This window comes from Marmota monax, unplaced genomic scaffold, assembly GCF_021218885.2.
Source record: "Marmota monax isolate L192 unplaced genomic scaffold, Marmota_monax_Labrador192_F-V1.1 WCK01_AAM20220418_F8-fsc00480, whole genome shotgun sequence".
Taxonomy (NCBI): Eukaryota; Metazoa; Chordata; class Mammalia; order Rodentia; family Sciuridae; genus Marmota; species Marmota monax.
The window spans coordinates 317,642-337,234 of record NW_026692418.1 but is presented as its reverse complement, the minus strand read 5'-3'; the positions used below and the strand labels follow the sequence as shown (position 1 = coordinate 337,234).

Here is a 19,593-nt window from a genome sequence, read left to right as displayed (position 1 = left end):
TTTCAAAAATACAGTTTACTTCCTCTTAACCTACTGCTTTTACTTTGTGCAAAACAAATGCATATTTTGTCTTAGACCCTAAAAACTAAAAAACATAAAATTAACATCTCTTTTATACTGATAAATAGTATTTAGTATAGAGAAGAATGTCCTTTTATTTATAACCCACCTACACATGTTTGTATTGATGAAAACTAGTAATTCCTTCCTATAAATATTGAGATGTTCGGTTCTGTTTTCAGAGACAGAAGAAAATCCGTGACGATCATAAATCCTACTATGCGATTAATACTGTTTATGTATATGGACAAGAGAAATACTTGTTGGTAAGAAATTCTCAATATAAAAATTTTAATTGGTACATTTTAAAATGACAGAAACAAAATGACTTTAATGTCTGAATGTAGAATTTGTGTATGATTTCTCCCCCTCCTGGTTTGTTTCTTAGAATATTAATTCCTTTGATCTATGTGATTATTACATGAATATACATATAAGTAAAAAAAATCACCTGTAGAAAGTAAAACAGAAGAAAATGAACTTACTTTTTAGTCTCCCATTTTGACTTTTTAAAAATTCTACTGCTATTCACTAAAAATTAATATGAAAACAGTGCTGATGCTTGGTTGTTTACCTATAATCTGAATCAAGTTTATCTACTTAGCAGGAAGGAGTATAGCATAAAAATGTATGAAAGGATCTGACTGAAAAGATACCACAAAATACAGTAAAAAGAGGTTCAATATAACCTTGGTCCACCATTGATAAGTTCTGTGACCTTGGGCAAGTGGCTTATTCTCTCTGAGCTTGTTTCTTAATAAGTTAGCTCCTCAATGAAAAGTTTCTAACAAATAATAGACATACTAGAAAATTCATTTGTCTATTTCTTTTTGGAAATATTTATTTTACCAAATTATCACATTGAATATTACATATATTTTATTCTTTCTGATGTTTGTCAGCTTCTTATTATATCCCTTTGTCTCCTAGTCTCCTATAAGTATAGTTTTAGATATTGGGTACTTAGTTAATATTGTTGACTGTTAATTTTCCTGTTTTATTATTATTATTTTTTAATTTTTTAAAATATTTATTTCTTAGTTTTTTTTTTTTTTTTTTTTTAAGGTGGACACAATATATTTTACATTTATGTGGTGCTGAGAATCGAACCCAGTGCCTCACGCATGCTAGGCGAGTGCGCTACCGCTTGAGCCACATCCCCAGCCCCCTGTTTTATTATTATTACACTATTTTTGCAAATTGTATCTTTCATGTCTTTGACTATGCATGCTATAATAGTGTTTTATTTGAATATATTCAGTCACAGCTTCTTTTTTCCCCCCAGTATTAAGGATTGAACTCAGGACCTAAGCACATGCTGTACCAATGAGCTACATCCCCAGCCCAGGATATTTCTTCAGGAAATATAATAAACATTGAAAAGATAAGGCAATGCAGTACAATCAAATGACTTTAATTAAAAAGTTTTTGCTTAGTGATTTTGTTAGGAGAAATGTTAGTGTGGTAGGAAAAATAATACACTTGGCAATTATATCTGAGTTCATGTTTTGGTCTGATGACTTCTTAGGTATGTTGTCTTTTGTATTTGACTTATTCTAACCTGTTTCCCTATCTATAGAGTGTAGACAATATACAGAAAAGGCTTGCCAGCAGCACATCAGTCAGTCACTGAATGCTAGCTTCTGTAGATTCTTTTTTTTTTTTTTTTTTTAATATTTATTTATTTTTTTAAGAGAGAGAGAGAGAATTTTTGTTATTTATTTTTTTTTTTAATTTTCGGCGGATACAACATCTTTATTTGTATGTGGTGCTGAGGATCGAACCCGGGTCGCACGCATGCCAGGCAAGCATGCTACCGCTTGAGCCACATCTCCAGCCCTCTGTAGATTCTTAATCACCACCATTTTTAATGCACAAAATCAGCAAAAAAATACTTGTTTGTTTATACTTTCTACTTCTAAAAGTGGTCTGAAAAGTTATGATTAACCAGGAGTTTTTTATTAGGATGTCCAACCAAACAATTATAATACATCATGACTTTATCAAAATTGTGATACTTGTGTTTCTCATTATCTTTTTCTTTTTACCAGTTGCATGATATCTCAGAATCGGAGTTTCTAACTGAGGCTGAGATCATTTGTGATGTTGTATGCCTGGTATATGATGTCACTAACCCCAAATCCTTTGAATACTGCGCCAGGATTTTTAAGGTTTGTAGTTCTTATAGACTATGATTAAATATAATTTTATATGGGGTTTTAATGAATTTCATGATGTTTCCTAACCAGAAAAATGCAACAAGATCATTGGTGGAGCTTTTAAAAAATATATACATCTTTGCCCTATTCCTGAAGGTTCTGGTTTTATTCTGCAATGGTAGAGTCCCAGCATATGTACTTTAAAAATTTTCTTCCACACGTGATTCTGATTTGCATTCCTGGTTAAGAACTTTTGCTTTAATGGGGGGTTTTCTTAGCTGTTAGGAATGCATGTGGAGTATGTATTGCCATTTACCCAAGAATAACAGCCAGAGCAAGGGGATAAACCAGAGGCTTGGAAAGTGTATCAGTCACTTTGAGATTATCAGCAAGATTCAGTAGGAGGAAAAAGCTACAAATAGAAAGGTATTTATTCTAGTGTTATTTTTAATAGCCTGAAAATAAAATATTCCAGATGTCCAACACTATTAAAAGATGGTTTTCTAGCCGGGTGAGGTGGTGCATGCCTGTAATCCCAGCAGCTCAGGAGGCGAAGACAGGAGTTTGCGAGTTCAAAGCCAGCCTCAGCAATTTATCAAGGCGCTAAGCAAATCAGTGAGACCTTGTCTCTAAACAAAATACAAAATAGGGCTGGGCATGTGGCTCAGTGGCTGAGTGCCCCTAAGTTCAATCCCTGGTACCAAAAGAAAAGAAAAAAAAGATAGTTTTTTATATTATGATAAAATAATCTAGGAGATTAAGCAACCATGAAAAGTGATAGTTCTGAATTCTGAAAAATAGGGGAGATACAGTGTTACATTTTTAAAGAGTTATACCTAACATGACTGCAACTATATAAACATATATAAATGCAAGTACTCAAGGATTAGAGGTAATATAAAAAAATGAAAATAGTCATTTTTAGTTTAGAGGTTAGGCGGATTTCTCTTATTTCAAAATGTTTATTGTGGTTTTTTTAAAAAAAAATTTAGTTGTAGTGGACACAATACCTTTTATTTTATTCATTTATTTTTATGTGGTACATAGGATCGAACCCAGCACCTTGCATGTGCTAGGCAAGTGCTCTACCACTGAGCCACAACCCTAACCCCTATTTTTTTTTTTAATTTAAGAAATATATTTTAAAATTATAGTGAATCTAAAGAGTTAGAATTGGTTTCTTTTGTTACCTACATTGGAAAAGTTGGGCTAATCATATTTATTATATCAGACTGTCCTAGGCCACTACCAAACTTTACCTCTTGGGTCATTTTTCCTCTTTGAAACTATTGTTTCTTTGCCTATTAGAGAAATTTTTTAGTTCACATTGAATTGAATAGTAACTTTTGAATTCTTCATCAGATTTTGATTTCATTTTTTTATTTCATAGCAACACTTTATGGACAGCAGAATACCCTGTTTAATCATAGCTGCAAAATCAGACCTGCATGAAGTTAAACAAGAATATAGTATCTCACCTACTGATTTCTGCAGGAAACACAAAATGCCTCCACCTCAAGCCTTCACTTGCAATACTGCTGATGCACCTAGTAAGGATATCTTTGTTAAACTGACAACAATGGCCATGTACCCGTAAGTACCTGCTCTGTCTTCATTTTCATGTTGCATGGTTCATAATAACATTGCATGCCATTATTAGCCATGAGGGGGGAATCTTTGTCATATAGAAGTTGTTCAGCAACAGAAAGAGACTTTATAATGAGAAGGTACAAATTTGAGCAAATCCAAGTTTGGTTTGGGTACCATAGTAAAATAATACAAACAGTGCTTCTTACAATGTTTGTATATTTTTGAGTAGGCTATAGCTCTCTTAACAGGATAATTCAATAAAGCACAGCCTCCCACCCAGCATTAAAAAATAGTCTTAGTGCAATAAAATGGGGTTAACATCATGTTGCTTTATGCATTTCCATATACAAAGTTCATTTTTATATTTGTCTGTTGATTAATTGACCTTGAGTATGTGAAGGATTCTAAAATCTTTTGTCAATTTATGTTGAACATGTGATTTCAAAATATTGTCTTCTTTAAGTGCTATTAAAAAAAGTATTTATAATTGGAATTTCCAATATGTAAATGTTTTGCATTAAGTATTATGAGCCACAAATTTCATGTACATTTATTATATATCTATACATACATATATGTGCAAGCGCGTAACTGGTTATATTCATAATTTACTAACTGCCTTAAAATTGCATGATTCTTAATGGCATTCTCCTCAAATAGTGTGTTTGTATAAATTCTGTTTTGTAACAAAATAGTTTTTCAGGCAGTGCGTTTCTCTAGTCTATAGCTTATGCTATATTTTATTATATTAATTTCTAATTATTTGCCTTCTTATGAAAACTACAGTGTAAAATAGAGTAATAATCAAACACTGCTACAAACTGAGGTTTTCCAGAAAGGTGTTAATTTGTAAAGATTTTTAAAATCAGTTAATTTTCCTGGTATTCCATTAACTCACACTTTAAAAAATGCAACAAACCTTTACATTTCTATTTTATTAGAAGACAACTTGTTCCTATTAATATAAGCAAAACTTTATTTATGTTTTACCGTTGCTTTAAAACTCTCATGTATGTTATCTACAGAGAGGATCATTACAGAGACAGACTCTCCCGAGACATGGGCAACACTGATAGAATAGAGAATTTGAGAAAAATCTGGGTCTTTCTAAAAACTGCTTTGTAAGTTACTTTTTCTTTATGACTTCTGTAGAATTTTGTTTACATTTTCTTATAGGGTGACCAAATCTCCTTTCTTGCTATAATTAACATTTAGTAATTATCTAGAAACGCACTGCTTGGTCAGATTTAACCTGTTTATTATGGTGTCGTCTTTACTATGTAAATGTACTTTTAAAAATCTTGTAAATAACTGCAACTGTGTTTTTAGATCTGCATCTTTAAAACAGTTTACTTTAATTCTTGTGTGTGTGTATATATGATAAATGTACATACATGGACACTTGTTTATATGGTTAATCCCAAACTACTTCTCATGAAGCATCTCCCTGTTGCTAAGCATACTTTGCATCTCTCCTTTTTGGTGGGTGGAGCCTTGTATATGTTGAAGAATCAGATTCAATTTATAAAATAACAGATGGATTCCAGTATGACAGCTGGCAGTGACTTAGTAGCAGTGCTATGTTCATCATCACAAGTCAGGTTTTAAAAAGGAATGTCTTGAGCATTAATTTTCAAAATTAATTCTTGTTTTTCTCCATGTTGAGAATTAGGCATTATTGGGATGCTGCTAATCTCCACAACCATGCTACCGTGTGCTGTGGTCTCATCAGATCTTACAAGCTAAGCCAAGTCAGATTGGGCCAGTCCTTTGACTGAGAAGCCTCTAAAAATGATCAGGTGTTACAGGAAGTGATGGCATTGAATCATCAGGCGCTCTTCTGAATGGGTTCTGCGCCAGTGCCTCTTCACGGGTGGTGTGATGGTTTTGTATGTCTGAGTGGCTCCGATCACTGAACAGTCATTGGAGACCCCCTTACTTTGGTAGATAGGGCCTAGGTGATATGGGTTGCCCCATGTGCCTGCACCAACTAGTGCAACTCCACTCAACCAGAAAGGAGTCAGAAAGCCTCCCTAAATTTCATATCTAATTTCAATTGGATCCATTGTTGATTTTACATCCTTACTCAGAGTTTCATACTATCATACTTAGCTGCTGTGTTTTGGTAGCAGATGAAATCAACCCTATATTTTGTTGGAAATTTATGAAGCACTTTGATTTCCTTTGGGAGCCAGGGTGCTTGACGAATTAAAGACAATATTGTTCATATCTTCTCAGGGTTGAATATACTCATCTTTTGACTCTTTTATGTATTTGTCACTCTTCTCCTTCCTGGTTTTCAGGCATGTGTGTATGCTGAGGGAGGAGGAGGGAATGGTTATTTAAATGCTAGCAAACCTTGTCCTTTTGGTGGGTGCTATGGCTTATTCAATTTTTATTTTTATTAATTTAGATGAAGGTGCCATCTATTGCTGTGCATACTTATTCCACTAAAACTCATATAATAATTCCACCCCCCTCCAAAAAAGCTAAAGTGTTTAGAAAATGTTCCCTAGACTTTCTATAGGGAGGGAGGAGGAAGCTATTACTGCTTATTCTGTTTCTGGTACATGTGGAATTCTGCACAACTTTAGTATGGCCCACACTGTCCTTTTTCTTTCTTCAAAGAGTGTTGCTTATGCCTAAATCTTTTTTTTTTTTCTTTTTAGTTGGCACACCCTGACTTGTGCCATATTTGTAAGTAAGAACTCAACCCTGTCCTTCTGTGTGTTTTCGCAGCCATGCCCGGTTACGCTGTATGTGCACCTGCAACAGGTGCACATTTTGCATCTGTCAGAACTTCCTCAACTCAGACTTGCTGCAATCTGTAAAGAACAAAATCTTCACTGCAGTTCTTAACAGGTTCTTAACTTTATTTACTGGGTACCAGGCATTCTGTTAAAATACAAAAAAAAAAAGTGGATAACTATTTATTATACAGATATTCACTACATACGCAACAAACCAACTGACACCCAACTAACTTCCACTAAAATTCTCACTGTGACCACAATGTTCAGTTTTTGAAACAACCATAATAATGTTTTTAAGTTAATAGGTATATTTCAAGGATATTTTTTGTTAATTCCTTAGGAAAGTTAAAATACCTTTCATATTAGAAGATAATATGTGTAGGGAGATTAAAATCTTTTTGCTGTAAATCCTAGAAATAGATTAGGACTTTTGTAGTAATGAAAAGAGACATTCATCCCAAGTAAAAGATTATTTTGCTGTGCTCAGCTAATATTCAGATAATGTATCTTAGCAAAACTATACCAATGTGAACAATATTTTGGTTTGAAAAAATTCTCTAGTCTTGAAACCATTTATAATTATAATCTACCTTTACTTATTTTTTAAAAAGTACTTGGAATGCTTATTTGAAAAGAACATGATTTCTGGCAGTGAGGATAAGAACCAGCTTTAAGGACTCAAAAGTATGGAAAAGGGAAAAAAAGAGATGTGAAGTATTATTTTTCATATCTTATTATTGAGCCAAAACATGAAATGTTCCTATAAAATAATATGCTTTTGAAAAGAAAAAGAGAAAAAAAAGGATGTATACATTCCCTTAAAGCAATGAACTTGAAAGGTTATATTCTTATTCTGATCATGCTGCCTTTGTTCAAATCAGTTTTATTTTTTCTGAGCATTTAAGAACCTATATAGTATATATGTATCTGGTTGTCAAATTTATATGTGACAGGATTAGGGTTTTGAAGTTACTTATATATGTCATTGAGAGCTGGGCTTGATTACGGTGGATGATCAAGCTAAATACAGATTTTGATTAGAAATGGGTCATTTTTTTCCATTATTGAACACTTGCTAAATAATAGACTCCAGCTGGACCAAATGATCATGGTTTATGTCCACCAGCAATATAATAGTGGTGTCTATGAGATGGTTACCTATTTCTTATGTGAGTCAGAAACTGGTTTTGAAGGCATTTTAAAAGCATTTCAGTGGTTTTTTGAGCACTACCAGCCCTGGAATAAGAATGCAGCCATCTCAGGGACTGCTTTGAAGGGATTACCACATTGATTTGTAAAGTTCTGCCTCTGTTCTTTGAGTGACACCTGTAAAGGAGTAACTCAGATAGAGTCCCTCATGATGACTAGCTGAGAAAAATGCAAGGCTAGTTCAAACCAAACAACATTCAGGAGCTCCACTGTTGGGAATCCTAGTGTTGGAAGAGATTCTGGAATTCATCTGGCCTAACCTCCTGGTAGCAAGCCTTCCTGAGAGAGTACTGTTTATTTGCTTATGGCTTTTTTCTTTGGTGAGGGTTTTTGCTTTTGCTTTTATTTTTTAAAACTAAAATATTTTCCCTATAACTTTCTCTCCTTTAGTTTTAGTTCTGCCCTTTAGAACAACATACGACTATTCTACTCCCTCATCAACATAGCAATCCTTCAGATATTGAAGACGATCATCATGTCTCCCCTAATTTTCTCTTCTCCAGGTAGAACATCCCCATTTCTTTCAGCCTTTCTAAAAATTAGATGATGTAGTGACTTCATCATTCTTGGTTGGTCTCATCTGAAAGCCCCTTAAGTTCTCAGAGTACTTCTTAAGTGGTGCCACCAAGGATGGAAAGATAACAGTGCTCCAGATGTGGTCTGACTAGTCCAGAACAGTGGGCAGTCATGTTCCACACTTAAGACAACACCTGTCCAGTGCATGAATTAACTTTTTAGTTGCCTACTGTCGACATAGTATTATCTGGGGGTTAATCGAAATTAAAAAAAAATTTTGTATGATGTGCTGTTAAAGCAGATGTCCCTTCCTTTCTAATTGTGTATTTGATCTTTGAACTTAAATGCAGATACATATGTATCTCTATTAAATGTCATATTCTTTTTGATCCATTTGTTCTAGCTCAGTCATTTCAAACATTATTTCTATCATTTGTCCCATTATATATATTTTGTTATTTGCAAATTTGGTAGATATGTCATATCTTTCAAGTTATTAATAAAAAATAATGTCAATTACCCAGAGGTTGGAGAGAGAGAGAAGTAAAGCAGCCAAGCCCTATCATACTCCAATAGGCAACTCTTGCCAATGACAGGTTCAGATTCTTGGGGAAGGAATTTTCAATTAAAAATATGTTATTATCCAGCACATATTTTATCTTGTCTTATCAGAGATTTTGGAAAGGATTTTTCTAAAATCAATGTAATTTTTGCCTCATACTTCTGACCCACCAATGTAGTAATTGTATCTATATACTAAGTATTTGATCTCTTATTTTTTGTGCACCTATCTTAGCTCCCAGTAATTGCCCATTACAAACTACATATCTTATTATTAATTCTAGATTGTCCATGATACTAGATTGATTCACTGTCTCCATTTTTGGTGATATTTTTTTTTCTAGGATGGTTTAATCAGCTTCCAAATGAAATGAGTTAAGATGTGTGTTAAATTGATGTACTTACTCATAAATTACTCATAGTAAATCCTCAAAGAGAAATCAGTATATTTTGTCATATCTATTTATATACTGGAAATAATTTAATAGTCATGTCAGCACACATACTGATATCTCTGGTAATCAAGAATGAGAAGGATGAATAGGGAAACCAGTGTACTTTTCAAAGAACTCCTTCCTTATCCCTGTTGGTATATCAGTCATTTATTTGATGCAAGTACAGTGGAATTTTAGGGGTTCTATGTTGAAGTTACTTCCAGTGTTTGGAAAAAGATAGGTAATTAAGGTAGGTGGGTGGGGGTCAAAAACTCAGTTCCTGGAGGATCCAAATGGATAATGGAAAGGAATGAAGGTAGCCAAAGTGGAAGAAACAAGGAAAGGTGGGGTCTGAGGCCCTGTCTAAAAGGCAGCACTGTTCACTGGTGGCCCTTAGTTGTACAGGCCCAGTGTTGCTAGGTTTTATGATTCTACAAAAGATAAGAAATCAAGATTTTTATATGAAATTTAATAATATTTAAAGAATAGCAATTTAAAAAAGTACTAATCAGAACAAAACATGTTTATAGGCTACTAGTTTGTAATCTTAGTATTAAGGCCTGGAATCAAGAAAATGAGCAAAAAAAGGGAAAAAGGGACAGCAAATAAATGAGAATCTGCCTGTTCACCTCTATCCCGTAGTTTATTCCTTTCCCACACAAAAGTTCTTGAATCATGGGGTGAGAAAAAAACCTCCTTTCCCTATTACTTGTCAGATATTGGCAGCCTTTGGTGGTTGGTCACTATTGGTTTGCCATGCTAGATATATCTAAATTCTGAAAAAGCAGAGGAAATATTTAATTAATTAATTAATTAAAAGTCATTTAAGATATATTTTACTTTGTTCCTACTTAACACTAAGTCTTGTATCTTTGTTTCTGAAAATCAGAACTTCCATGCTTAGTATTTGATTTAGAATTTACTGTAAAAGATTATAAAAGTTTTTTATTTTTATTTAAGCCAAAAACTTCTTTAAATGTATGAAAAGAGCTAGGCACAGCTGGGCACACCTGTAATCTAGGCCACTCAGGAGGCTGAGGCAGGAGGATTGCAAGTTTGAGGCTAGCCTCAGCAATTTAGCAAGACCCTGTCTCAGAAATTAAAGAGCTAGAGATGTCGCTCATTGGAAAAACACTCTTGGGTCCAATCCCAGTATTAACAAAATTTTTAAAAAAGAAAAAAAATAGGTAAAGAATTAAATTAATAGACAAATATCAGTAGGTACATTCTGGTCTCAAATTAGTACATTGTTTTAGTACATTTTATTTAAATGTTCATCACTGAGATAGAAATCACTACCAGATACAATACATGTTTGAGGTCACATTCTCCTATCTTCTCGTACTCCACCTCTTCCCCGACCCCCAATTCCTTGATTTATTCATTTGGAATATTTCCAGTTCCTGCTCTGGATAGTAACCTGCTATGAAGTGGGGCAAAATTTGAAAATGAAGATAGGTTACCTGCCTTTATCTTTCTAAATATTGTATCATTTAAGATATTTCTTTTGAATTTTAGTTACATTTTTAGTGACTTTAGTCCATCATATTGAAACTAACTGCTATCGTCTGCTCATAGTTTAGGCAGTTTCAGTGAGTAAATTTCTGAAAACTTAGATTTTTCTTCTTTTACCAGAAAAAAGAAAAAGAAAAGTATTTGTTCTTGAGCTTTTTTACTGACACTACATATTTTAATAGAAACTACTAATAAAAATGTTTTTCTTTCTGATTTAATTGATTGTGTATTCAACATATTAGAGTAGTGTTAAATCACACATGGATCAATCTCACATAACTTTGTTCTTTGGTAACTATGGTCTCACCCTTAAAATCTGTATGGGTTTATGTTTTTCTTTGGAATAATTTATGAATAACTAGAATTGTTTTGAATTTAAATACATTTGGAGGATCATTAACGTGGTCAGATGATTTTAATCTTTGGGAATATTACTGGGGAAAAACATCTTTTGAATTTTAATTTTTAAATACTTTTAAAATATGAAAGTATTAAACTGGTTGTGTAGGAATGAGCTTGATTGTTGGTTTGAACTACCCAGGATATCTATTTATTAAGTATTTATTATTCTGACTTGAGAACACTTCTATTTTGCATGAGAATGTTACTGTATTGTAGTGTGCTATGAATTTTCCTTAGGCATTCATTTTCTTGTTTGTCTGTGGTACTTAGTCGCTTAGTTTTTTTTTGTTAACACTTTCAGTCTTTTTTCTAGCTAGGTTTCTATGTATAATTCTCCTACTTCTCCTAAACTATAATCAAATTTTTTATTTTATAATTTATTATTTTGATGTTATTTCCTTTGAAGCATATTTTGATTTTTAGGATATTTTTTTCATTCCATTTTATTATTTGCATTAGCCATATAAATTATTTGTTCATGTTATTTCTTAAGTTCAATAGTAGCATTTTACTTTGGCAACTAAGAACATAATTCACACTATTTAAAGAGACAAAGATATGATGGATAGCCATCCTACCATTGTATTTTTACACTATTTTTAATGCATTTTTAAATTGACTATACATACATTTATTTTAAGCCACTCATTAATGATTTACTTCATTTACTCATATTCCTTTAATAATCACCCAACTTCCTCCTTTATGTAGTTTAAACTCATGTTATTTCATATGGAAGCCCTTTTTTAAAAGAAAGAATTTTACTATCATCAGACTAAAATGAACTGCTTTTTTGTAGGATTGCCTTCTGAAGAGGATGGATTCTTAGAATCTTAGTGTTAGATGTTGGGATTCTTAGAATCTTAGTGTTAGATGTTCTTGGAATATCTGTTATAGTAAAATAACACATTCAAGGAAGTGCTGTTTAGTTTCTTATGAAACTTTTACATTCCTTGTATGGAAGTTCTTACAAGGTTGTTCTTTGTACACACAGTGAAATTTAAAATTATACCAGAGTTTGTGTTATACATTCTAAGTAAATAAGTAAGCTGCTACTGCTCATAATTTTTTAAAAATTTGCCATTTGGTTAGTGTATTAAAGGGCTTAGGAAGGTAGAGTTTGCATAATTTTATCTTCAAGTATCTCTACTTAACAATTAGATAGTGGAGCATTTCCTCTGTATTTATGATCATTTGTAAATTTGGATTTTTCTTCTGCTGAATGAAGCATTTCTTGATACTGGCATTTATCTGTGTCCTTTCCCAAAGTACAACACTATTTGGGCATGCTCAGTTAACAGCTTGCTTATGATTGGAGTTGCAGTTCATCTTTACTATATACCATACATCAACTTCTTAACCTATTTTGAGAAATATTTTATTAAAATATTTCATGTCTTCCAGTTCAATTAGGAGAATTATTATTAGCAGGGCTGGGGATATAGCTCCCTGTAGAGCAGTTGCCTGTCATGCACAGGGCCGAGTTCTATCCCCAACATTGAATTGGGGGGGAAAAAAAAGGAAGAAAGAAAAAGGAAAAAATACATACATACATACTCTCTCTCTCTCTCTCTCTCTCTCTATATATATATATAGAGAGAGAGAGAGAGAGAGAGAGAGAGAGTATGTATTATGTATATATATTCATATTATTAGCAGTAATGACATTATTGGAAATAAATATAGAAAATGATAGGTAGAAAAATTTGAAGGAATAAAAGAAAGGAGGTCCAGAATTATTTTTTTCTATTTTTTTTTTTAAATAGAAGACTATTTAGAAACAAAACTTTTATTATTTTTGTGAACTCAGTATAGTGTTCAATTGAGATACATAATTACAAATGATAAAAGGTGATATATGATAACTCTGTGCCCTAGTAACTTTAAGTACACATGCATTACAATTATATAGGCCCTTTCAAATTATTTTTTAAAAATTTGTATTCAAGATACATAAATAAATAGAGTTATAAAATTAGAAGACCATTCATACTAGTGTATCTGTTTACCTCTGAGTTCTATTTGGAAAGGATAAAATGGCAAGACAAGAGGAATGAAAAATTCAAATTCATTTTTGAGAAGTGTAGGAAAACTGATAAAAATGACTCTGTGGGTGTCTTACCTTTGCTGCTTTTGAGTATGTTCTACTAAATTTTTCTTTTCCTTAGTATAATAGCCAATAGTGTAAGATAAGATTGGTTGAACTGCGGTTGTAGCTCAGGGATAGAAGCACTTACCTGGTATGTGTGAGGCACTGGGTTCAATTCTCAGCACCACATATAAATAAATAAAGGCCCATTGACAAAAATCATTGATTGTTATCTGGATCTTTCAGAGTTCTCACCCTTTCCTAAATTCTATATGTTCAGACTTTTAGGTCTCTGCAATATAGTTTCTACATTGTCCATATAAAGTCCTATGACAGATGATAAAAAATCTCAACTAGAATATTAAAAATACCCTATTTGGAAATAACTAGAATAGATTTAATTCCTTTGGACCCTTTAGAATTTGGTATTTTATGTTTCTAAATAATTACAGTGATAATTTCCCTTTTTTATTATTGTTTAAATATATTGAGCCAATAAAGCATTTTAGTTCATGTCTTTATAGTCACCATAAATTGTTGAGTTAATCAAATGTGTTTTTGTCTGCCTTCTTTTAAGGTAGTCATTGCAAAGTCCACAGGATCGTTGTCATCCTACATATGCCATGAGGGACTGTTCATAGAAACAATTCATTTAATTGCCTGAATTGTGAAACATTTTCTTCCATCTGTATTATTAAGAAGAAACCATAATGATACCTAAATCAGAACATGTTGCTTCTCACACCAGTGTAGAAGAGAGTAAAAAGAGATACTGCTGAACTAAATGATTATATTCCACATACAGTAGGAAAAATTGGGGATTCTGCTGTATCACTGGGTACAAAAAAGAACCTTTCTATATACACACATACACACACATACACATTTTTGACCATGTAATATTCATTTCTGTGAGGTCTAAGGAAAAGTATCCTAAACAGAAAAATTTTATAGTAGAAAGATGCTCATTATTTTTAGTAATCAGAAAATGGAGATAGCCAGAGTAGGAGGATGGAATACAATGCAGCTGTTTAAAATGATATTTCTATAATCTATAGAAAAATTCTTATAGTAAGATTACATATAAATACATGTAATGTGTACTAATATATATGTAAATTACACCTTGTGTTCGAAGCTATCTGAAAATGCATAGAAAAAAACTAAAAGGAAGTACTCAAAATTTAGATATCTTAGTTTCTTCCTTCTTTGCTTTATTTTCCATATATTTTCTAATGAGTGTATATTACTTTTTTATAGTTGAAAAGAAAGTAAACTTTAAAAAAGAAGAAAAGTTATACTATAAGATATTATAATTTATTCTGATGATATATGTGAGTCATTTTGAAAGAATTGTTTTTGAATGTGGAAGAATTATTTCTGCTTGAGTTTAGAGATGAACTAGATATAGTTTTATAAAACTGTTACTTTGCTTCTGTTTGAGACCTGAAATGAGAAACATAAGTCATTTTTTTATACTTATGGGACACATTTAAGAACACACTATTCTGTATTCAGAAAATATCAATTATCTAAGCAATGACAAGTATGCCATCTATTATAAATACTTTCTCTTATAAATACAGCCTGGTAATGCAGCTTTTAAATGTTCAGTAAAGACATAAAATAGTACTTTAAGTAGCTTTTCATGTCTAAAAGTATCTTAAACAGTTTGTATAACATTGATGGAGCCATTGAAATATATTTTGAGTTAATAGTTGCCTTAAGTTTTAAACTGGCTTGTCTAAGTATGTATCTATACTGTTTGATAAATAAATACATACCTCTATTTTACCTCTGAAGGCTATATCATAGCTTGGGGAAAATACAGTTACATCTTGAAATGCAGAAAAAAACTAAGCAATGTTGTCAGTCAGAAGACTTTTATTTCATGAACGATAATGCTGTCCTAAAACACAACCAAGGGAGCTATGTGAAACAGATACCCCTATGTAAAGACTATTTACCAAGAAGTCATTTTGAGGTATTGGAGTGGTGGCTCAGTGGTGGAGCACTTGCCTAGCATGTGAGAAGCCCTGGGTTCGATTCTTAGCACTGCATGTAAATAAATAAAATAAATGTCCATTGACAACTAAAAAATATTAAAAAAAGAAGTCATTTTGACTTATCTTCATTATGATTATGACTAGCTATAATCCTAATGCCTTTCTTCCCCCAGATTAAAGAACAAATGTAAAAATTGGAAAACAAAAACAAAATCAGCTTATCAGTGAAGATAAGTACTGGGAAACCAAAGCTGAAGCAAAAGCTCTAATAGACATTTTGCCTGTGCTTTCACTTGAAATTCTGCACATCACTATTAGAGATGTAAACCTTATTTTCTCATCACAAGTCATTGGTGGTCTATGAGTTTGGGATGTTGGAGTCAATTTTTCACAGATGTATATTTGTAGTTTTTGATAGTTTTGAATTATAGAAGCATCAATAAACTTCATGACTAATAATTGCTAACCTCATTTTGAATGAATACTGTGATTATCATATGTTGTCAGGTACTGTTTTGGGTATTGTTTTCAAGGACTTCTGTTAGTGTTTCAGATATATCAAGACTAGCCTCAGAGTGATATATAGAATGTATGTGACAGCTTTAGGTTTCCTTGTTGGTGTATGAATGTTTAAGAGTACATATAGAATTTTTTTTTTTTTTTAGGTTTGGCAATTTGCTAGGGAATACATTTATTTTAATTATAGAAGGCATGAGATGCATCATATAGGGTGGCAACTTAGTATACGCGTGGGACGTTTAATTGAGAGATGTTATTTTGAGTCCCTTCTTTCATGAGTTCTGCTGTGAACTGCAAACTGTGTGCATGTGTATAAAAGGTTAAGAGCCCGGGTAGCTGAGTGGGGTGCCATGCTGTTAGCAGACGACAAAGGCAGTATTACTCACCAGGTGCACGCCGTCAGCTCTGTAGAAGATTCCATCTTCATGGAGTCATCTCCTGGTCCACTTTTTCTTGAAGCCAGGTAACATTTCCCACAACAATGGGTTGACCTTGTTAGAGGTTTTCCAGCTAGAAAAACTGAAACCTAAATATTCTCTAACTTTAAAAAAAAAAAATAAAACATTGCCTGTTGAAAGAACTAACTTCGAAGGTAAAATGAACGTGTGTTATCACTATGCTTTGTGAAAAATAATTATATGAGGAATGATTTTTTTTTTCTTCCTTAAACTGGTGAGAGTGAGAAATGGGAATGGCATGTGTTACTTGGTCATGGAGATGAGCATGGAGCACTGAATTGTGGAATTTTGTTTCTAGGGATGTACAGACTGCATTTTGTGATAACTAATCTAATCATTCTGTGACTGTTACTGAGGCACAGTAGTTTTTTTGCAATTTGAATTCATACTCTTGCATATATCAGTGTCTTGGTGTTTTAATGATGTCTCACTTTTGCTTCAATCTGTTAAACTTAGTTGTAAAATAACCTAAACTAGATAGGCTTTCCAAGCTTTTAATTCTGGAAGTTTTTTACATCACCTCAGTTGTGTTCACTAAACTAAGACTTCAGTGACACTTGAATAAAATGTTCCAACCTTTACTTTAAAGCTTTATCCTCTTCATGGTAAGCTGTCATACTTGAGACTCTTGAGGGTGCTTAGCAGTGTTATTAACTGAGCATGCTCACAAACTCAGTTTGTGGTACAGGCTGTCCCCGTTCTTGTCATGCATCAGATGATTTCTTTTATGTCATTACCTTTCAACCCATCATGTTACATTATGTCCTTTATTTGGTATCATTATCACTGCCTGTCTGACTAACATCAGGGTTTTGTTTTTGGTTTTGGTTTTGTTTTCTGTTTAATTAGTAGTAACCAAATGAATGTAAACTGGCAAATCTTACCCATTCCCTTTGGGATTTTGGGGGGGTAAACTTTAATGGAACCCACTGTTTCCAAAGTTGACTTTAATCTTTGCTCTTAAAAAAGTATTGTCACTTGTCGCTTAACTGCTTACAAGATAGCTTTTGGTTCCTGGGATAGAAGATTGTACCTTAGTTACATTCCATGAATATGACCCTCAAAATTATGAGAACCCAGCCTTAATTCTCATTTCACAGGGCCATGGTGGTATTAAAAAGTGGTGGATTGATTTCTCTAATTTCATTTACCATGTGAAGAAATTTCAAAATTTTAGATGCCAATTCCCAAGTAGTATCAAAGACATTTGCTTTTACTAATTTGTCTGCATTATATTATTTTCTTAAGATAGTGGTTATCTAAGCAATGTGTATACATGGCTGTACTGATAAAGGTTTTGGTAAGCATTACTGTATGCAATTAGTTTGACAAGTGTGCTAATACTTCCCTAAAAGTAGACTGTTATATGACTGGTGTGAGATTTTCCTACTAACCATGTTTTAAATATTAATTATATTTTCTGACTACAGGCATGTGACACAAGCTGACCTCAAGAGCTCCACGTTTTGGCTCCGAGCAAGTTTTGGTGCTACTGTTTTTGCAGTTTTGGGGTTTGCTATGTACAAAGCATTATTGAAACAGCGATGATTAAAAAAAAATACTGGCCCTACCAAAAACAGATACTTTTATGTACATTCTGAATGCTTTAAATTCTGCTAGAAATATTGAGATATTTATACATGCAGAGTTACTTTATTAATATTTGTAATTCATGCATAAGAATATTTTAATGATAGTAATAACTACAGTATTGGCTAGCATATGGAAAGAAAACAGCTTCATAGCCAAACTAAAATGGCTACATTTCAGAGGCCAAAAGGGAATATTTTGTAAATAATGTATATATTCAGGTAAAATATGGTCTCCCAAACTGAGTTCTAGAAATGATGTTTCTAGACATTTCTACATGGTATTGTTAATGCTCACTTGGCTCACTCTCCTAGGTTTAAGTCATTCCAGAGATTATATTTACTCATGGATCACTTATTTATTTCACATTTACTCAAAATGATCCTTTGGGTACATGAGACACAATTTGCCATTTTCTCTCTATTTTTAAAAACACACAAGTCAATGTCTGCTTACCAACACAATTTACTTTCAGTCACTTATGATAGGCCAGCCTTGAAGCCGTTGTGCAGTCTAGAAAATTGTATAGCTGAGTGTATACTCACTCTCCTTTAAGGAGGCAGTAAGGTAAAAGCAATGAGCTGAGGAGTTCTCTATGTGATTATGTTGCTTCCTTTGTCAGTATGTGAAATTTTATAGCCCTTTCAATCAAATGAGAAAAATAATTTGTATATTATCACTGTTTTTAGTTTAAATAAACAAGTTACCCTTACTGCTGTTGGAATTTCCTCCCAAAGTATAAATCATTCTATAATGGCTGTGTCTATTATAGTATATTACAGTAGCTGCATGTGTCATAAAGTGTTCTATATCTGCTAGGATAACCTAGAAGCAGCACTTTTTTAAATGGTAAAATAAATCTAATGAATATAAACTCTCATGATAAACCTATTTTTTTCCATCATTGACCTTTTCAAGTATTTAAATAAATAAATGCTGTGTACTGTGATCTTGAGTTTTTTGTCTTACAAAGTAAATATTTCTGCACAGATGTGAGTCCAGTCCTCTGGTTTCTATCTTTATTAGTTTGAAAAATATTTTTATACAAAAAAATTTGGAAAATAGTGAAGTATGATTTATAAGTTTAAGAGGATATCTATTTAAAAGTTATAAGGAAATCTATTCTTATAAAAGGTCAATAGTTTTTCCCCATGTATACCATAATAATAGGGCTTCTGTTGTGGTTTCCATGTTCATTTTCTCCACTAACATAATTTTTCTTCTTTGCTGTTTTGAGGAACATTTTCTGATAAGATTAGGCTTCCCAAAATACTAGTGACAGTATAACTCACTAACTATAAGCTTGTAAAGTAGTATACACCACATTTTAATGACAATTAATTCTCCCAAGTTTTTTTTTCCATTTCAACTGCAATATTGTTTAAAATGAATGTGCTTTATAGAAAATTACATTTCTGAGAAAGAGAGGAAAGAAGGTAGTTTGCCAAGAGGCAAAAATGGTGACTCTGTATGTTTAGATTTTCTCTCTCAATCTTTTCATTTGAAGCTAAGTGTCTTTGATTCACAAGAAGGCAGAGTGGTAGCTGCCTTCATCTATATCTCCTATTCTTGGCAGGACCCCCTCACTCAGGCTGGGTAGCAAGCAGAGGGCATCCTCACTGCCTCCTCCTCCTCAGCCTGTAGGCTCATGTGGACATTTTCCTTTATTCCACATGCACTTTAAGGACAAATTAACGTGGGGAAATACAATAATAGGCTTTCTTGACTTTCA

The 19,593-nt window shown here is 32.8% G+C and overlaps 1 protein-coding gene across 11 annotated transcripts in view; it reads left to right on the top strand.

Annotated features, from left to right (window-relative positions):
• Positions 1–18,810, top strand: part of Rhot1 (ras homolog family member T1) — a 69,978-nt gene extending 51,168 nt beyond the window's left edge. For 2 of the 11 annotated variants that reach the window (XM_058578781.1, XM_058578784.1), the window contains 7 exons: positions 243–326; positions 2,112–2,231; positions 3,610–3,812; positions 4,835–4,930; positions 6,549–6,671; positions 16,133–16,276; positions 17,702–18,810. In XM_058578781.1, the coding sequence (XP_058434764.1) occupies positions 243–326; positions 2,112–2,231; positions 3,610–3,812; positions 4,835–4,930; positions 6,549–6,671; positions 16,133–16,276; positions 17,702–17,819 (888 nt within the window). In that variant the 3' untranslated portion in view covers positions 17,820–18,810. Of the gene's footprint in view, positions 1–242; positions 327–2,111; positions 2,232–3,609; positions 3,813–4,834; positions 4,931–6,548; positions 6,672–8,161; positions 8,677–16,132; positions 16,277–17,701 lie in introns of those variants that run through there. The other 9 variants (XR_009226679.1, XR_009226680.1, XM_058578782.1 and 6 more) reach the window with 9 other exon arrangements.
• The last annotated feature ends 783 nt before the right edge of the window (positions 18,811–19,593 follow it).